The sequence below is a fragment of the Leptonychotes weddellii genome, chromosome 12, assembly GCF_054177405.1.
Source record: "Leptonychotes weddellii isolate Sample4059 chromosome 12, ASM5417740v2, whole genome shotgun sequence".
NCBI classification, from domain to species: domain Eukaryota; kingdom Metazoa; phylum Chordata; class Mammalia; order Carnivora; family Phocidae; genus Leptonychotes; species Leptonychotes weddellii.
Window position 1 is genome coordinate 20,080,694 of NC_138380.1, and position 16,532 is coordinate 20,097,225.

A 16,532-nucleotide genomic window follows, 5' to 3' on the forward strand; every position below is an offset into this window, starting at 1 on the left:
ACCTCCCAACTCTTGGCTTTCAAGGGTTTTCTGCTTATCTAATCATTTTGGGGTTATTTTCTTATTATGGTAGGGTGTTTTCTTTAAAAGCACTTTTTTTTTTCCATTTTAATATTTCATTTCTTTTGCTTATTTTCACTATGGACTCTTTTGAAAAAAGCAACATTCCAGTTTCTGTTGAAAGTTGTCATCCAAGTTCTTTCATCCTAATTACTCATGAAGATGATAAAGATAGCTTATAATAGCTACTTGAACATATCAAAAAGGGTATTTGCCCACTAACTACCCTTTCATAAAGTTTTTAGCAGAATTTCAATCAAGAAGACACTGCAGTTTTCCATATTACATCAGATTACATTTTAATCCCCCCTCTTTTTTTTTTTTTTTTTAACATTGTTAATCCTTTATTAAACTTCCAACACGGGGAGCCTGGGTGGTTTAGTCGGTTAAGCATGTGTCTTCAGCTCAGGTCATGATCCCAGGATCCTGGGGTCGAGCCTCGCTTCTCCCTCTCACTCTGCTGCTCCCCCTGCTTGTGCTTGCTCTCTCTGTCAAATAAATAAGATCTTTAAAAAATAAACTTCCAACACATAATTGCTGCTACCTCTGATAAGTCTTCCAAATGGGTAATAGAAACTCAGGTGAATACATATTCATTTGTTTTGGAATGCAGCATTTTCTGCATTGGTGGACCTTGCTTTAACTTAGCATTCTATCCCATATATGCATCTGTAGTTGTGCTTCATTCAGTATAAAATCATGACAATGATCTTGAACCTGTTACTTAGTCCTTTGCACATGTTGTGCTTTAAGAAGCCTGAGTCTGTGCTGCGCTCTTCCCTTGTTTAATTTTTATGAAATCGAGGTTAAGGTGTTACTAATATTTGGCATCTGCTATGCCTAATGAAGATGGAGTGGTAAAGGGAACAGCAGGTTTTGGTGCTTCATGTTCTGGAAAAAACTAGGGAATGAGGAGGTACTTGTGACCAGAGCTTTAGTGCAGTGATTTGTAAGGACAAACTAATGGTTTGTACATGCATGTGTGTTCTCTTTTCCCTTTCCTCTGGGTTTACAGGCATTTATATTTGAATTTGAACGAACTTGCTTGCTTTAAGAAATTCTTGAGATTATTGGAGTTATAAAATTACTGTGGGGAATTCTTAGTATCTAGAGACACAAACTCATAATTAGTATGGAGAAGGAAAGGAAAAAGAGTCATGCCCTGGGTTATGGACCTGAATCTCTCCGAGATTTGTTGACTATTTTATAAATAAAAAGAAACAGATAACCACATACCTAAGATCTCCTCTTGCTCATTTTCTGTGATCCATTGTTTTTCACTTTACCGTGATCTTCATCTGTAGAGTGGGTACCACTGCTTGTATTTATTAATTTTTACACAACACTTCGCAGTTATTAGTAATAATATATGTCACTTGGAGAGTGGCAAAGAAAATATTTCCTTTAAAAATGTTACTGCTGGGGCGCCTGGCTGGCTCAGTCAGCAGAGCATGGGACTCCTGATCTCAGGGTCATGTTGGGCATAGAGCTTACTTAGAAAGAAAGAAAGAAAAAAAAAAGTCACTGCTTACTGTAAATGATTCACATACGCCTTGATTAGAATGTGGGTAGGGATTATTAAACACTTCACTTAACTGTTTTCATTGAGTGACATTGCAATCTACATGTCAAGTGTTAGGATGAAAACTGGTCTACTGTATTTAAAACAAAGGAAGTAAAGTTTTCAAAGATTATCAGAGAAGAGAAGAACATTGGAAGCATGGATACCAAATACACTGCATAGGTATTCCGTAAAGCCATATTAAATTTAGCTTACTGAGGAGCTGCTTCATGATGCACTTTGTCCTGGAACTGTGGATGGCACAGAGAAGAAGCAGACAGCCCAGAAGGGGAGATAGGGTCTATTTTAAATAGATGTTTCCATTAGGATTTTGCAGAGGGCTAGTGGACTTATTTGTGTGTTTCTGTATCATTTATGGGGAAATTATATGTTGCCTTTGACTTCAAAGTTCTCAAGTTCAGGTGCAGTTGTCATCCTTAAGGTTGTGATTCATTTGTTTTTCTTCTCCAGCCTACTGTGATTAGGTAGTCTGCCTCTGGAATGACAGGGTTCTTTCTGTTTATTTCTCTGACATGTGGACGGTGGTTTCATCTACCTCCATACTGAGAACAGGAAAACTGGAAGTTGTAATTAGGTACCAGTATCTTCTAATGTGTCCTACTTCTAAAAATTACGCTCCCCCAAATTTTATTTTTAGAGAGTGGGGAGGGGCAGAGGGAGAGGAATAGACAGAATCTTAAGCGGGCTCCACACCCAGCACAGAGCCCGATGTGGGGCTGGATCTCATGACCCTGAGATCGTGACCTGAGCTGAAATCAAGAGTCAGACGCTTAACCGACTGAGCCACCCACGTGGGCCCCACCCCCCAAGTTTAAAAAAAATTTTTTTTCTAGATCATTTGTTTAGATTTTCGTTGTGAACTTGATGTCTCTGGGGTATCTTGTGTCTTGAGAATCTTTTAAGTCTTTATTTTTTCTTTGCAGTTCAAAGCTGTATTCTAAATCTGTAGATTTTAAACTGGATGTTTGACTAGTTCCTTGACAATGAGTGTCACCTTCCATAGAAGCAGAGTGTAGTTGGATATATACAACCTTCTGATTTAAAAAAAAAAAAAAGATGACATGATAGGTATTGGAAATTAAATAAAAGTAAATTATTTTTATTATGAAATTTTCCAACTGTACAATTAATCTCTGTCACTTAAAACTTTGCAATTATCAGGACTTTGCCACACATCTCTTTGTTTCCTCTCTGAAATATTTTAGGGCAAATCCCAGACGTCATTTAACAACTACATAAATCAGTTGGCCCCTCTTAAAAATAAGGACATTTACATAAATAGCCATAATGTCATTATCATGCTTAAGATTATAAGCAATTCTTTGGGGGTGCCTGGGTGGCTCAGTCGTTAAGTGTCTGCCTTCGGTTTAGGTCATGATCCCAGGGTCCTGGGATTGAGCCCTGCCCCGGGCCGCCGCCTCCGGGCTTCCTCCTGAGCGGGAAGCCTGCTTCTCCCTCTCCCACTCCCCCTGCTTGTGTTCCCTTTCTCACTGTATCACTGGCTCTCTCTGTCAAAAAGTAAATAAAATCTTAAAAAAAAAACAAAAACACAATTCTTTGGATAGATGATTTGTTTTTAACATAGTGTTTTTTTTTACCTCTGAATCAAGCTATAACATCTTGAAAAGCTTTTTTTTTTTTAGATTTTTATTTTTATTTATTTTTTTAAAAGATTTTATTTGTCTGGGAGAGAATGAGAGAGAGCATGAGAGGGAGGAGGGTCAGAGGGAGAAGCAGACTCCCTGCAGGGAACCCGATGTGGGACTCCATCCCAGGATTCCAGGATCATGACCTGAGCCAAAGGCAGTCACTTATCCATCTGAGCCATCCAGTCTCCTCTTTTTTAAAGATTTTTAAAGATTTTATTTATTTACTTGACGGAGAGACTGAGAGCACACACAGGGGGAGTGGCAGAGAGAGGGAGAAGCGGGCTCCCCACTGAATAGGGAGTCCGATGTGGGGCTCTATCCCAGGACCCTGGGACCATGACCTGAGCTGAAGGCCAATGCTTTAACCGACTGAGCCACCCAGGCACCCCTTAAGATTATTTTTAAGTAATTTCTACAGCCAGTTTGGGGCTCAAACTTAACCCTGAGATCGAGTCACATGCTCTGACTGAGCCAGCAGCCACCCCTAAAATTAAGCTTTTGATTAACCTTTCATGAGTTATTGAAGACTAATTAAATGTAACATACTGTTAATTTATATACATGGATTTGTACATTTTTAGTTAAAAGTAAATGCACAGTTGCCATAAAATAGCAAAGCAGTGAAGCTTATTAAAGAGCTATTTATGTTTAATTGATGAGCTTCTAAATATTTTGAGGTGCTTAACTGGAATATGAACTTAAATTTTCTGTTTGACTGTTTTTTTGGTCTCAAAATGGCATCATTTTTCCATATTTCCCGTCGCTTTTCTCTCACTATTTTTTTCTGCAACTGGGTCATCTCTGACTATTGGACTTTCTAAGTCTGCTTTATAAAACATTTTGTTGGGGGTGGAGTGGGGCTTAGATTTCCTATATATCTTTCTGATATACTTTTTCTAAAATTATTTGAAAAAATTATTTTCTGTGACTTATGACTTAATTTTTCTTTTGAATTTTTTACTTTATTATTTGGGAATCTGGTAGCAGAATAATGCATCGGGGAGAAGAGCAAAGTTATGATGATTTTCCCATTTAAAAAAAATTTACTTAGATCTTGCCAGTGTTTACTTTTATTTATAACCTGGAAGCTTTAAATGAAAACACTTTAGGGGAAAAAGATCTCTTCTGGGCTAGTGTGATTTATAGCCTGTTAGGTGGTAATGAACATGCTTGCTGTTTAACCTTATTCTTCCCTGTTTAAATTTTTTGACTATGTAAAACTTTACATGCTACCTAAGAAAATAATAACACATGCTACCTTTTATCTCTTGGATAATGAGTCTTTAAGTGTTCAGTATATTGGACAATACACAGTTATTTTGAAAAGGCCATTTTTATTTTATTTTTTTATTTCTATTTTTTTAAAGATTTTATTTATTTATTTGACAGAGAGACAGAGAGAGCAGGAACACAAGCAGGGGGAGTGGGAGAGGGCGAAGCAGACTCCCCGCCAAGCAGGGAGCCCGATGCGGGGCTCGATCCCAGGACCCCGGGATCACGACCTGAGCCGAAGGCGGATGCCCAACGACTGAGCCCCCCAGGCACCCCTGAAAAGACAATTTTTAAATAAGTGGTACCTCCATCATTCAGGTATTGGCAGCTATAGCCAACTAATTTAGTTGTAAAACTGCGAACAGCTAAAAAGAAAAAAGTTTTATTTATTGGAGAATGTCTTTTTTAGAATGTATTTTTTTTAATTAATGAACTTCAGTTACCTGATTTTTATAACCTACCACGGATAACATTTTATTTTTAAAGATTTTATTTATTTATTAGCAGGGAGAGGGGCAGAGGGAGAGAATCCCCAAGCAGACTCCCCACTGAGTGTGGAGTCCCATGCAGGGCTCGACCCCTGAAATCATGACCTGAGCTGAAACCCAAGAGTTGGACGCTTAACCAACTGAGCCCCCCACAGATAACATTTTAAAGGATGGTAGACCAGTGACAGCTCTCAAATCTAGCTTAAAAAAAACTAGGGGCGCCTAGGTGGCTCAGTTGGTTGGGCGACTGCCTTCGGCTCAGGTCATGATCTCCAGGGTCCTGGGATCGAGCCCCACATCGGGCTCCCCGCTCGGCAGGAGGCCTGCTTCTCCCTCTCCCACTCCCCCTGCTTGTGTTCCCTCTCTCGCTGTCTCTGTCAAATAAATAAATAAAATCTTTAAAAACAAAAAAAACAAATAGGGGGGTGCCTGGCTGTCTCAGTCAACAGAGCATGGGACTCTTGATCTTGGGGTCATGAGTTCGAGCCCCATGTTAGGTGTAGAGATTATTTTAAAAATAATAATAATAAAAAACAACAACAACTAGGAAAAGAACCTGCCAGTGCCTTCAGCATACAGTATGGAAAGTTTTATTTCAGAAAATAAGTGTAGGCCTTGTTAGTTCCTCATGGCATCATTGTATTTTGTGGTTCTGTACAGCTACCATTATTCATAATAATAACACTAAGAAAGGTTTTTTTGGAGGGAGAGTCTCAAGAATGTAGAAGAAAATTTTTTAGATATTAAAAAAAATTGTTGCTTAAGTCAATTTTAGTCCTGTGGAAACTAGTCAGTTTTGCATTTTTTTTACATTAAAAATATTGAATTCCTGTTGTGTCCGATGCTGGGCCAGGTACCTTTCTTTGTTGGTGTTTCATCTTCAGCATCTGTGGGAATGAGGTGGTAATCCTTCCTCAGTCCCCTCCCTCCTCCTTTTTAGAGATTGGGAAACAAGCTGAGAGTTAAGTGATTTACAAGGTGACTCCTTTTAAATCACCAGTTTTCCAGCTGCTTGTATTATATCGCCACTTGGTTTATCCATTTATACTTTACATGTTTTTGTGTTCAAAGCCAAACTTAGCATCTTCCATAAAAAACTTGTTCCTTCTGTCCTGTGTTCCTCTTTGCTGTTAATAGTATCACCTTCCCTGTCTGACAAGGCTAAAACTATATTTAGATCTCAGACTGGGTTTCAGGCCATGCCTGTCTTGCAACTTCATTCATGTGTTCATTTAATGTGGTGTTAATTGAGTGCCTACTATGTGCCAGGTACTCTTCTAGGCTCCAGGAATGCAGCAGTGAACAAACCTGACAATCCTTGCCCTTAGGAAGCTTGCACTGTAGTAGCAGGAGGCAAGTGATAAAGTAAAATACATAGTATATTAGTTGGTGACAGTGTAGCAGTATGTGGTTGTAAGTGGAAGTAGGCTGGTCCCAGAAGACTTCACTGAGAGACGTTGGAGCACGTGTGCTCTGTTTGCGTTTAGAAATTAGGATATTGGCTTAGAAATCTAGTTTTTTGATCTCTCATGAAAATGAGGTATTCTAGCAACACTGGAGCTGGAGTTTTCTACTAGCTGTGCTGTATCTAGTCAGTTGCAAAGCCTGTGAAGTCTCTAATCTCTCCCATCATTCCCATGGCTGTTACCTTAGTTGAGGCCTTGAACGTGTCGTTTCGTTTCTTTTTTTTAAGATTTTATTTATTTTTCAGCGCGCGTGCGAGAGAGAGAGAGAGAGAGAGAGAGAGCGCACAAGCAGGAGTGGCAGGTAGAGGGAGAAGCAGGCTCCCAACTGAGCGGGGAGCCTGATGCAGGACTCAATCCCAGGACCCAGGGATCATGACCCAAGCTGAAAGCAGGCGCTTAACCTACTGAACCACCCAGGCGTCCTTTGGCCTTGAACATTTCTTTTCTGCTCTTTTGCTTTAACTGTTCAATCACACCTTCAGCTGGTCGTATACACCATGGCTCAGTTATATTTGTGTAAAGCCCAGTTGTATATGCTGTGCCTAGAAATAACCAACTAGCTCTCTTCACCAGATAAAATCCATGCTTTGGGGCAGTTGGTAATCTGGTCTTGGCCTACTTTCTAACACTCCCTGTGGTCCACTCATCAAAGTAAAAATGTAGTGGTCTTCATACATGGGACATATCCCATGCTTTTCTGGTTTTGTTGTAAATGCCTCTCCCACCTCCACATATCCAAATCTTATGCTGGTTTTTTTTTAAAGATTTTATTTGAGAGAGAGAACAAGCATGAGCAGAGAGAGGGAGAAGCAGACTCCCCACTGAGCAGGTAGCCGGATGCGGGGCTCGATCCCAGGAATCTGAGATCATGACCTGAGCCAAAGGTAGACACTTAACTGACTGAGCCACCCAGGCACCCCTCCCCTGCTGTTCTTAAGGCCTGTGTAAATCCATCTCTCTTTACCCACAGACTGAAAGAAATCTATTCCTACTCTAAATCCTAGTAGCAAACTGTTTTTGCATTTACTCTTTAATGTACAGATGTCATGTTCCCTTGCTCAACTTTAAGCTTCTTAGAGGCAGGCATTTAAGAGTAGTGTTTGTTTGTCTTATGGCTCTTGTGTGGGGGAGGTTTGTAGAATATTTAGAAAACCAACTATTAATAAAGACTGTGATCTTCCGTGGATTTAATAGATGCTAAAACTATATTCTCTGTAGCTCAGCTTAATATTAATAGATTTCTGTCACTTCATGTGGAAAACTTAAAATATTTTGTGGGGGGATATAGGTAATAAAATTGCTTGAGTTTAGGAGATATGACACCTGTATATTGTTTTGTTGATTGCTCTTGACATTGTATTATTGACACCCAGATTGAGATAAATGATAAAAATATGCTCTTACTTATTTCATCACTAGTAGAAGGCTTTTTCCTTCCCTCTTACTGCTTTGCATCCTTTTCCCCATCTTATTTTCTCGGTAGCTTTTTTTTTTAAAGATTTTTTTTTTTATTTTTATTTATTTGAGAGAGAGAGAATGAGAGACAGAGAGCATGAGAGGGAGGAGGGTCAGAGGGAGAAGCAGACTCCCTGCCGAGCAGGGAGCCCGATGCGGGACTCGATCCCGGGACTCCAGGATCATGACCTGAGCCGAAGGCAGTCGCTTAACCAACTGAGCCACCCAGGCGCCCTTCTCGGTAGCTTTTATTTCTGCTGTTTTCATTATTTTTTGTCTTTTGTGTAACAGTCTTCCCCTCTACTAACATAAAGAATACAAACCTTTCAAAACCTTATTTATTTATTTATTTATTTTTAAAAAGATTTTGACAGACAGCGAGAGAGGGAACACAAGCAGGGGGAGTGGGAGAGGGGAGAAGCAGGCTTCCTGCCAAGCAGGGAGCCTGATACGGGGCTTGATCCCAGGACCCTGGGATCATGACCTGAGCCGAAGGCAGACGCTTAACGACTGAGCCACCCAGGTGCCCCAAAACCTATTTTTTTTTTTTTTAAACTTTCATCTCCCTCAGGAGCCTCTGTTATTGTACATGACCATTTTTCTTTACAGATGTACTTTTGTTTAAATTACAATTATTGGGGCACCTGGCTGGCTCAGTCGGTAGTGTGCGCAACTCTTTTTTTTTAAGATATTTATTTATTTATTTATTTGACAGAGAGATAGCACAAGTAGGCAGACCGGCAGGCAGAGGGAAAGGGAAAAGCAGGCTCTCCGCTGAGCAGGGAGCCTGACACAGGGCTCGATCCCAGGACCCCGGGATCACGACTCGAGCCAAAGGCAGCTGCCCAACCAACTGAGCCACCCAGGTGCCCCAGAGTGTGCAACTCTTGATCTTGGGGTGGTGAGTTAGAGTCCCATGTTGAGTGTATTATTTTGCCCAGAGGCTATTTGTTATAGATATACAAAAGCCATGCTCATTTTCTTTCAGGGTGGTTGGATTTTTCTTAGTTATCCTTTTGAATCCAATTTGACTCATTTAGAATGTCACTTGTTGATTTGCTGTCTTGGCAGAGTATTCTTCTCTTTAAATAAAAGTCTTTGTTCTCTTACATACTGAATCACTTGCTTTTTTTTTCTTCCTCAGACTAAGTACTGGACCTCAGGAAAAAAATGTTGGATCATTTTATAAGTTTTTGTTTTTTTTTTAAATTTTATTCATTTGTTTGAGAGAGTGTACGAGTCAGGGGAAAGTACAGAGGCAGAGGGAGAAGCAGAGGGGCACCTGGGTGGCTCCAGTTAAGTGTCTGCCTTTGGCTCAGGTCATGATCCCAGGGTCCTGGGATCGAGCCCAGCATTGGGCTCCCTGCTCAGTGGGGAGTCTGCTCTCTGCTCCTCTTCCCCTCTCCCGCTCGTGCTCTCTCTCAAATAAATAAATAAATCTTTAAAAAAAAAAACAAAACAAAACAGCTGTGGGGTGTCTGGGTGGCTCGCTCAGTTGGGTGTCTGACTCTTGGTTTCAGCTCAGGTCATGATCTCATGGGTTGTGCGGCCGAGCCTTATGTGGGGCTCCACACTCAGTGGGGAGTCTGCTTGAGTTTCTCTCCCTCTGCCCCTCCCCACATGTGTGTGCGCTCTCTCTCTCTAAATAAACCTATAAAAAAGAGAGCTATAGCAGTTTAGTTCTGCACTGTTAATGCTTGTTGAATGCTAAAGTTCCAATAACTGACTACATTCTTAATTTTTTTTTTTAGAACTTTTCCTATGGAAAATTTCAAACGTAAAAGAACAATGTGATGTGATGACCCACCCCCCCACCAGGCACCCATCATTCAGATTCAGTAATTCCCACCTCAAAGATCACACCATTTCTTCTTCTTTTTTTTTTTTTTTTAAAGATTTTTATTTATTTGACAGAGAGAGACACAGCGAGAGAGGGAACACAAGCAGGGGGAGTGGGAGAGGGAGAAGCAGGCTCTCCGCAGAGCAGGGAGCCCGATGTGGGGCTCGATCCCAGGACCCTGGGATCATGACCTGAGCCGAAGGTAGACGCTTAACGACTGAGCCACCCAGGCGCCCCCACACCATTTCTTCTATATCTCTCTTTTAACCCCTCCCACACTGGTTTATTTTGAGGCAAATTCTAGACATCATATAGTTTAATTAGTAAATATTTCAATGTATGTCTCTAAAGGAGAAGGATTCCTTATAAACGTAACCCCAAAAGTATTATTTTTGTGATATTTTGCACATTAATGGGTTTATAGACATGCCGCGTTTTTATCAAGAATACTAGGTAGTAAATAAAGGTTGGCAAGTTTCTTCAACGTTTGTAGTATGATTCATCTCAAGGAGAGTTGGAAACAGACTGGTCAGAACATATATAGAGAAAGCCACACGAATTGCTTCTCCCTTCTGCACAGAAGTGCATTCTTCACGCCCAGTCCCTTACTTCCATGGACACAGCTCAGGGAGTCCACCCTTCATTTATTTTATAAGCTCATTATCAGTGAACTTAGGAAACAATGCTGTCTAATTCCTAGGTCTTTGACCTGTTAACATCAATCCTGTGGCACAGGCTTTTAGCCCTTGGCTCCCTTTCTGGAAAATTCCAGAACTATATAAAAATCATTTCTAAAATCCTGATAGACACGTTTTGCCAAGAATGTCAGTTATCTCTTGACAGTTTGGCATTAACCTTTAAATATTAGATTGTGTAATCATAATGCCACTCAGGGAAAATAAGGTGGTGGGTGGCTGGCATTTTAAAAATGAAATGAACTTGGGCTCTTGGGAATGTTAATCATTATTCTACTGAAAATGCTGATAGTCCTTAATAGTGAAATGCTAAAAAGGTAAAAAGCAGTATTTTGGGAATAACTTAGCTCACAGGTGAGTAAAATGTGGTTTTATGGGTTTATTTAACATATGTTTACCAGAACAGTATCTGAAGGATATTTTCTGTGTCCAAGCTTTGAAACTGAGAAAGTAATCAAGACATCTTCTAGTGAGTTCCCGCCAGTCTACTAGCCTGACCAGCACGTCTCAGAAATAGATCATTATTTTTGTCATTGTAACCTGCCTTCTCATTTGCCTTCCTTCCTCATTTGCCCTTGACTTTGCAGCAGAGAGGAGAAAAACTCGTGGCCTCTACCATAAATACACATGGTAACAACAGTCAAGTAATTTTATATTTTTTGTGGGCAAGTCATTCATTCGTGGTGATGAAATGGCTTATTTTTAATGCAGTGTTTTTCTTTCAACTAAAATTCTTTTTTTCCATCTGATTTAGTTGTCTGTACCATTCTAAGGCAGCATAAATTTAGCACAGCTTCTTCATTTTACCAACTTGGTAGGAATTTTAAAGGTTTCATTCAGTTTACTTTTAGTTTTTCATATGAAACGGGCTATAAGAACTCTTTAATTTACAGTATAATGTGTAATTGAAGACAGACCCAGTATATCTGACAGGAGGGTTGTACCAGGGATCGTGGGAAAGGGGAGGTTTGGAGCATTGACTTCTAATCTCATTTGAACATGACTGTTGGGAAAGGAGAATTTTCTTTGGAAAGTAGATAAAAGCATGGACTAACTCTCAGATCACAAAATGGAAGAAACCCAGATTTATTGCATCCATGTAAAGGATAGAAATATCTTCAGTTTTCTGGAAAAGATATCCATGTGGATAACTCATAATTTTAAATGATTAATTAAGAGTAATTGCTATCCATCAATGCTATTCATAGCGAATTAGTTCTCACTAATGGGGAATGCTGCTTCTACAGAATTTTAGATTATAAAATGAGTTTATGACTTCTTTTTATTAAACTCTTTGAATCCTCTTCCTTACACTCTCCTTTCATTATCCTTGTGAATTTATTTGGTTTTGTCTAGTGACTGGGGTGTCTACCTGTATTACTTTATTCAGTTGCCTGCTTCTGGATACCTCAAGTTGAGCAGAAACGTACATTGGAGGAGCTCTGGGTGCGGAGAGGGCACCAGAAAACACTAGCAGACGTAGTGGCAGCCTGTTGTATAAAATGGCTTATAACCCATTTAATCAGTTCCTTTTGATAAATACTTAATTTTCATTTTTAAATTTCACCTATTCCAGTAAACATATTTGCACATTTCAGATACACTTTGTCTTTTTTGTTAAACAAGAGCATGTATGTGAAAAGTCCACAAATCTTTGTAGCTCAGTGATTAAATGGAACAGTAAATGTTTAATCAGCACCTAGAAGTCCCCCTCCAACCGCTTCGCAATGATCACAGTCCCCACTAGGGTAACTCCTATCCTAATTTCTAACACCATTGATTCATTTAGCCTGTTTGAAATGTGTATAGATGGAATCATATCATGTGTGCTCTTTGGTACCTGGTTTCTTTCACTATAATAGCTGCGAGACTCATACACCTAAGTGTTGCAATTCAGTTTTTATTGCTGTGCAATATTCTGTAGGGTGACAGCCATAGTTTATCCTTTTCATTGGTGATGAGCCTTTGGGTTGTAACCTAAGTTTTGGGTGTTATAAATAGTGCTATGAGCATTCTTAAACCTGTGTTTTGGTGATCATAGCTATGCCTGTCTAGTGGGAGGAGTGCTCTTGGGCATAGGGTATGCATGTGTGTAGCTTTCCACACCAGCACTTTTCCAAAGGGGTTGAAACTGTATCACACTCCCACCAGCAGTGGCTGGTTATCTTTTTTAAAAATAACTTCATAAAAGTGAAATTTGAATAAAAGAATAAATTTATTTTGAGTTTTGGAACACAGTGCTAAATTTATCCTCAGGAATAGGAATTTATACTCCACTGAACACTAGGTTTTCATCAGCTCTTTCATCTTTATCAATTTTTAGTGAACAATGTCTTATTTTTAAACTAATGAGTTAAACTTCAGCTTAATTTTGTTCATTTCGTTTTGTTGGCTGTTCTGGTCTTTTCTTTGTCAAGGTGTTTCTAATTTTTCTTTTTTCTTTCTTTTTTTCCAAGGAGGGGAGGAGCAGAGCAGGGAGAGAAAAGGGGTGGGGGGGAGAGATTCTTAAGCAGGCTCCCTGCCCAGGGGGGAGCCCGACTTGGGGCTCCATCTCACAACCCTGAGTTCATGACCTGAGCTGAAATCAAGAGTCAGACACTTAACTGACTAAGCCACCCAGGTGCCCCTTTAATTTTTCTTACTGCTTTGTAATAACCTTTTATGTTTTAATTCACATTCTTTGGTCATATGCTATAATTTTCTTCGTAGTTTGTTTTAATTTTGTCTTTTACAATATAAAAGTGTTAAATGTGTGTGTGTGCTTGTATCTGCTCATCTTTTCCTCTCTGGTTTCTGGCTTTGGTATCACTCTTAGGAAAGGCTTTTCACCCCAGGATTATTTTTTAAAGTCTGTTTTCTTCACGGGCTTTATTATTTATATTTAATTTTGTTCATTGTAACTAGATTTACCTTCTAACTCAAGGTGCTTTTTGTTGTTGTTGTTTTTTGTTTTAAAGCAAATTTTAACCTGTTGTACTTTTATTTATTTCATTAGCATTAGCTTTGGAATATTTTGCTGGGTGTCAGAGGGTGACCGGTCAAGAAGAATTTAGTATACCATGCATGTATGTGTCATTTCACTTAGTCAAGTGAAAAAATGAAGCCTATTTTCCAGCATGGATACTATTTGAGTCCTTTCATTGTGTGTGCTATTAAAACAGTTTTCATTTAGAAAAGAATGAGATCAGATTAGCATAGACTAAATTGTCTTAATTAAATATCTCTAGTGGAGATTGTTCAAGGCTTTTTTTTTTTTTTAAGATTTTATTTATTCATTTGAGACAGAGAGAGAACATGAGCAGGGGGAGAGGCAGAGGGAGAAGCAGGTTCCCTGCTGAGCCAGGAGCCTGATGGTGGGGCTCAATCCCAGGACCCTGGGATCACGACCTGAGCCGAAGGCAGATGCTCAACCATCTGAGTCACCCAGGTGTCCCTGTGCAAGGCTTTTGAGTAAGGACTTTGCCAAAAGTACACCCAGCCCCTCTGTTCTGTGGCCTGTAAGAGGATAGGAGAGCCAAATATGTAATTTCATATCTTTAAAAATATTATTTTTCTCTATGTAAGAGAACATCTTAAAATTTCTTTGGCTTCTTTGTTTTGGTATAATAGTACTTGTAGTTAAAATGAGATTTGCACTGCTGATGGAGAAAGGTGAGACCAGTTTATCATATCTGGTTGTTTGGGGTTTTCTTGTTTAATTTCATTGTGAGATTTGATGGCCCCCCAAAGCCCAGCACCTAAAATTCCTGGGTTATTTGTTTAGTCCACAAAGAAGAAATCTAAAACAGGTACATATTAGACCAGTAGCCCTCTTCTCTACTGGTTTGGCTTTTAGAGTTGAATCTTAGTAGTTAAACATGTAAGAGTCTCAGGGACGGATAAGTTTCTGAGGAAGAGAACACACAAGTGTTACTCCTGTGATTAGAGCACCAGAACATGCCAGAAACTAGAGGCCAGTCTAAGTAGGGAGAGAGGTTTGGAAGGGAGGGAAAGAGAGGTGAAAATAAAGACTACAGGCAAGATTGATTGATTGATTGGTTTTGCTGCTCTTTTGCATTTAACGGTACCTGTAGCAAGGTGGTATCACTAATTATTTGATTATTCTCTAAGCCAGGGGGAAAACACGTGGGGACTTGGCTTAAGTAAATCCATAATTTTAGGAGCATAGTATTTCTAATTTAGGAGAATCAGTATTTTGCTAAGTTTTTGAATTTGACTAAAGGGAATAATGGAGTTTATGTTAAAGGTTCACTAGGGGTAGATTGGGGAGGAGAGACTACAGAGGGGAGAAAAAACAGTGCCTATTTTTGACTTACAAAATGCAGTTTACATGTTTTACATACTTAACCCATTTAATCCTCACAGAAATCCTATGAAGTGGTGTTTCCTGATGGACAAAGATAACAAAGGCTTGGGGAGTGAGCTTACATTATTATGTTGTGTAGGCTCACAAACCCAATAATACATCTTGCTGCTTGCTAAGTCCTGGGATTTGAACACCAGTCTCTGATTCTAAAGCTCATTCACATTCTTTTCAAAAGAGTGTATATTCCCTTCTAAATGACCAGAATGACTATGTATATTTCATATTTTATCAGTTTCATATCAAATGTTGGTAACACTTTACATAGCATATCTTGGGGATATCATCTTTAGTTCTTCCAGGTAATATAGAGCCTGTGTACTTTCCTTTACCTTCCACCTTAGCATTGAGAGTAAGCATGAGGTTACGATCCTGGGAGGACTCAATGAATTTGTAGTGAAGTTTTATGGACCACAAGGAAGTAAGTACACGTTCATATGTGTTCTTCTTTTTCAGTTTCTTTTTTTCTCTACTCATTAATAGGTAATGAGAATATCAGTGGAGGTATGTGTAGTAATTGAACGGTAAATTTCATGGAACTCTAGAACCAGTAAGGAAATCTTGCTCTTACCATAATTACTTCATATGCTTTTCTCTTTTATCTCTGTGTGACAGTATTAAACACAAATTGTGAGTACTGTTTTTTTCTTTTTTGTTAATGAGTGGCAACATGGATGGTTTTGGGGAAATTTTTTTTTGTTTTTGGTGGGTGGGTCAACGGGGCAGATTGAAATAGGAGGCTGTTACTTACCAACTAATTGAGTAGTGTTTAATACTTTAAAAAATCAGTTAAACATAGGGGAGAAATGAATCTTTGCTTATTTTCGAACTCTACATCTTTTAAAGGAAAGTACTTTAATCTGAACATAGAATACCTACTGATTATGAGGTCCCTGACTCTGAAGGAATTAATTTGCAAGGTTTTCAAAAGATATTAGGATTTAATAATTCATTTACGCTCGGGTTTATGTTTTAATGTGGAGGCACAGTTCTAATGTTTAACATTTTTACTTTTATTTCAGCACCATACGAAGGTGGAGTATGGAAAGTTAGAGTGGATCTTCCTGATAAATACCCTTTCAAATCTCCATCTATAGGTATGTAACTACTCAGTTTCTCTCATTAGTTTTGAAAGCAAAGAGAAAAGGAAAAAAAAAAAACCTACATTTTGTGGGAGATAATTCCAGAAATGGTTACTTAACCAAAGCCTAAAAAGGAAAAATTCAGTTAATTAATCAGTGACTTTTTGTGGGACTTCACGGTGTGACAGATGATGAAATATACCCTTTGCATGATTGTAATGATTATAACTAGATTCTCCTGTCAGGGTCAGATTAAACGATCTTGAGGCCCACTGTCTATTCAGGCTAAGCAGTAAAATAATAAACATCATAAATCTCATTTTAATTTCTAGATTGTTGGAATTAATGTTACATAGTGTTTATTCTAATTCTGTCATTTAAAAATCCTCTCTAGATCCTCCTTTGCTTTTGTTCACTTCAACTGTGGGTACCTAGCAGTGAAATCACCCTTTTCCGCTCTCTCTACTCCTCATCCTTTTAGCCCCCTGAACAGCTGAAGAAAGTAGAGTAGGAGCCTCAGTGGGATTGTATAAAGAGGTACTTTTTTTTTCTCCTTCATCTTCTCTCTGCCCTAATTGGC

At 39.1% G+C, this 16,532-nt stretch overlaps 1 protein-coding gene across 7 annotated transcripts in view; it reads left to right on the forward strand.

Moving 5' to 3' along the window:
* Window positions 1–16,532, forward strand: part of UBE2H (ubiquitin conjugating enzyme E2 H) — a 107,371-nt gene that overhangs the window by 47,967 nt on the left and 42,872 nt on the right. For 5 of the 7 annotated variants that reach the window (XM_081800094.1, XM_006729221.3, XM_081800095.1 and 2 more), the window contains 2 exons: window positions 15,215–15,291; window positions 15,893–15,967. The exons of 1 other annotated variant lie outside the window; for it this stretch is intronic. In XM_081800094.1, coding sequence (XP_081656220.1) covers window positions 15,215–15,291; window positions 15,893–15,967 — 152 coding nt within the window. Of the gene's footprint in view, window positions 1–15,214; window positions 15,292–15,892; window positions 15,968–16,532 lie in introns of those variants that run through there. One more of the 7 variants, XM_081800098.1, reaches the window with a different exon arrangement.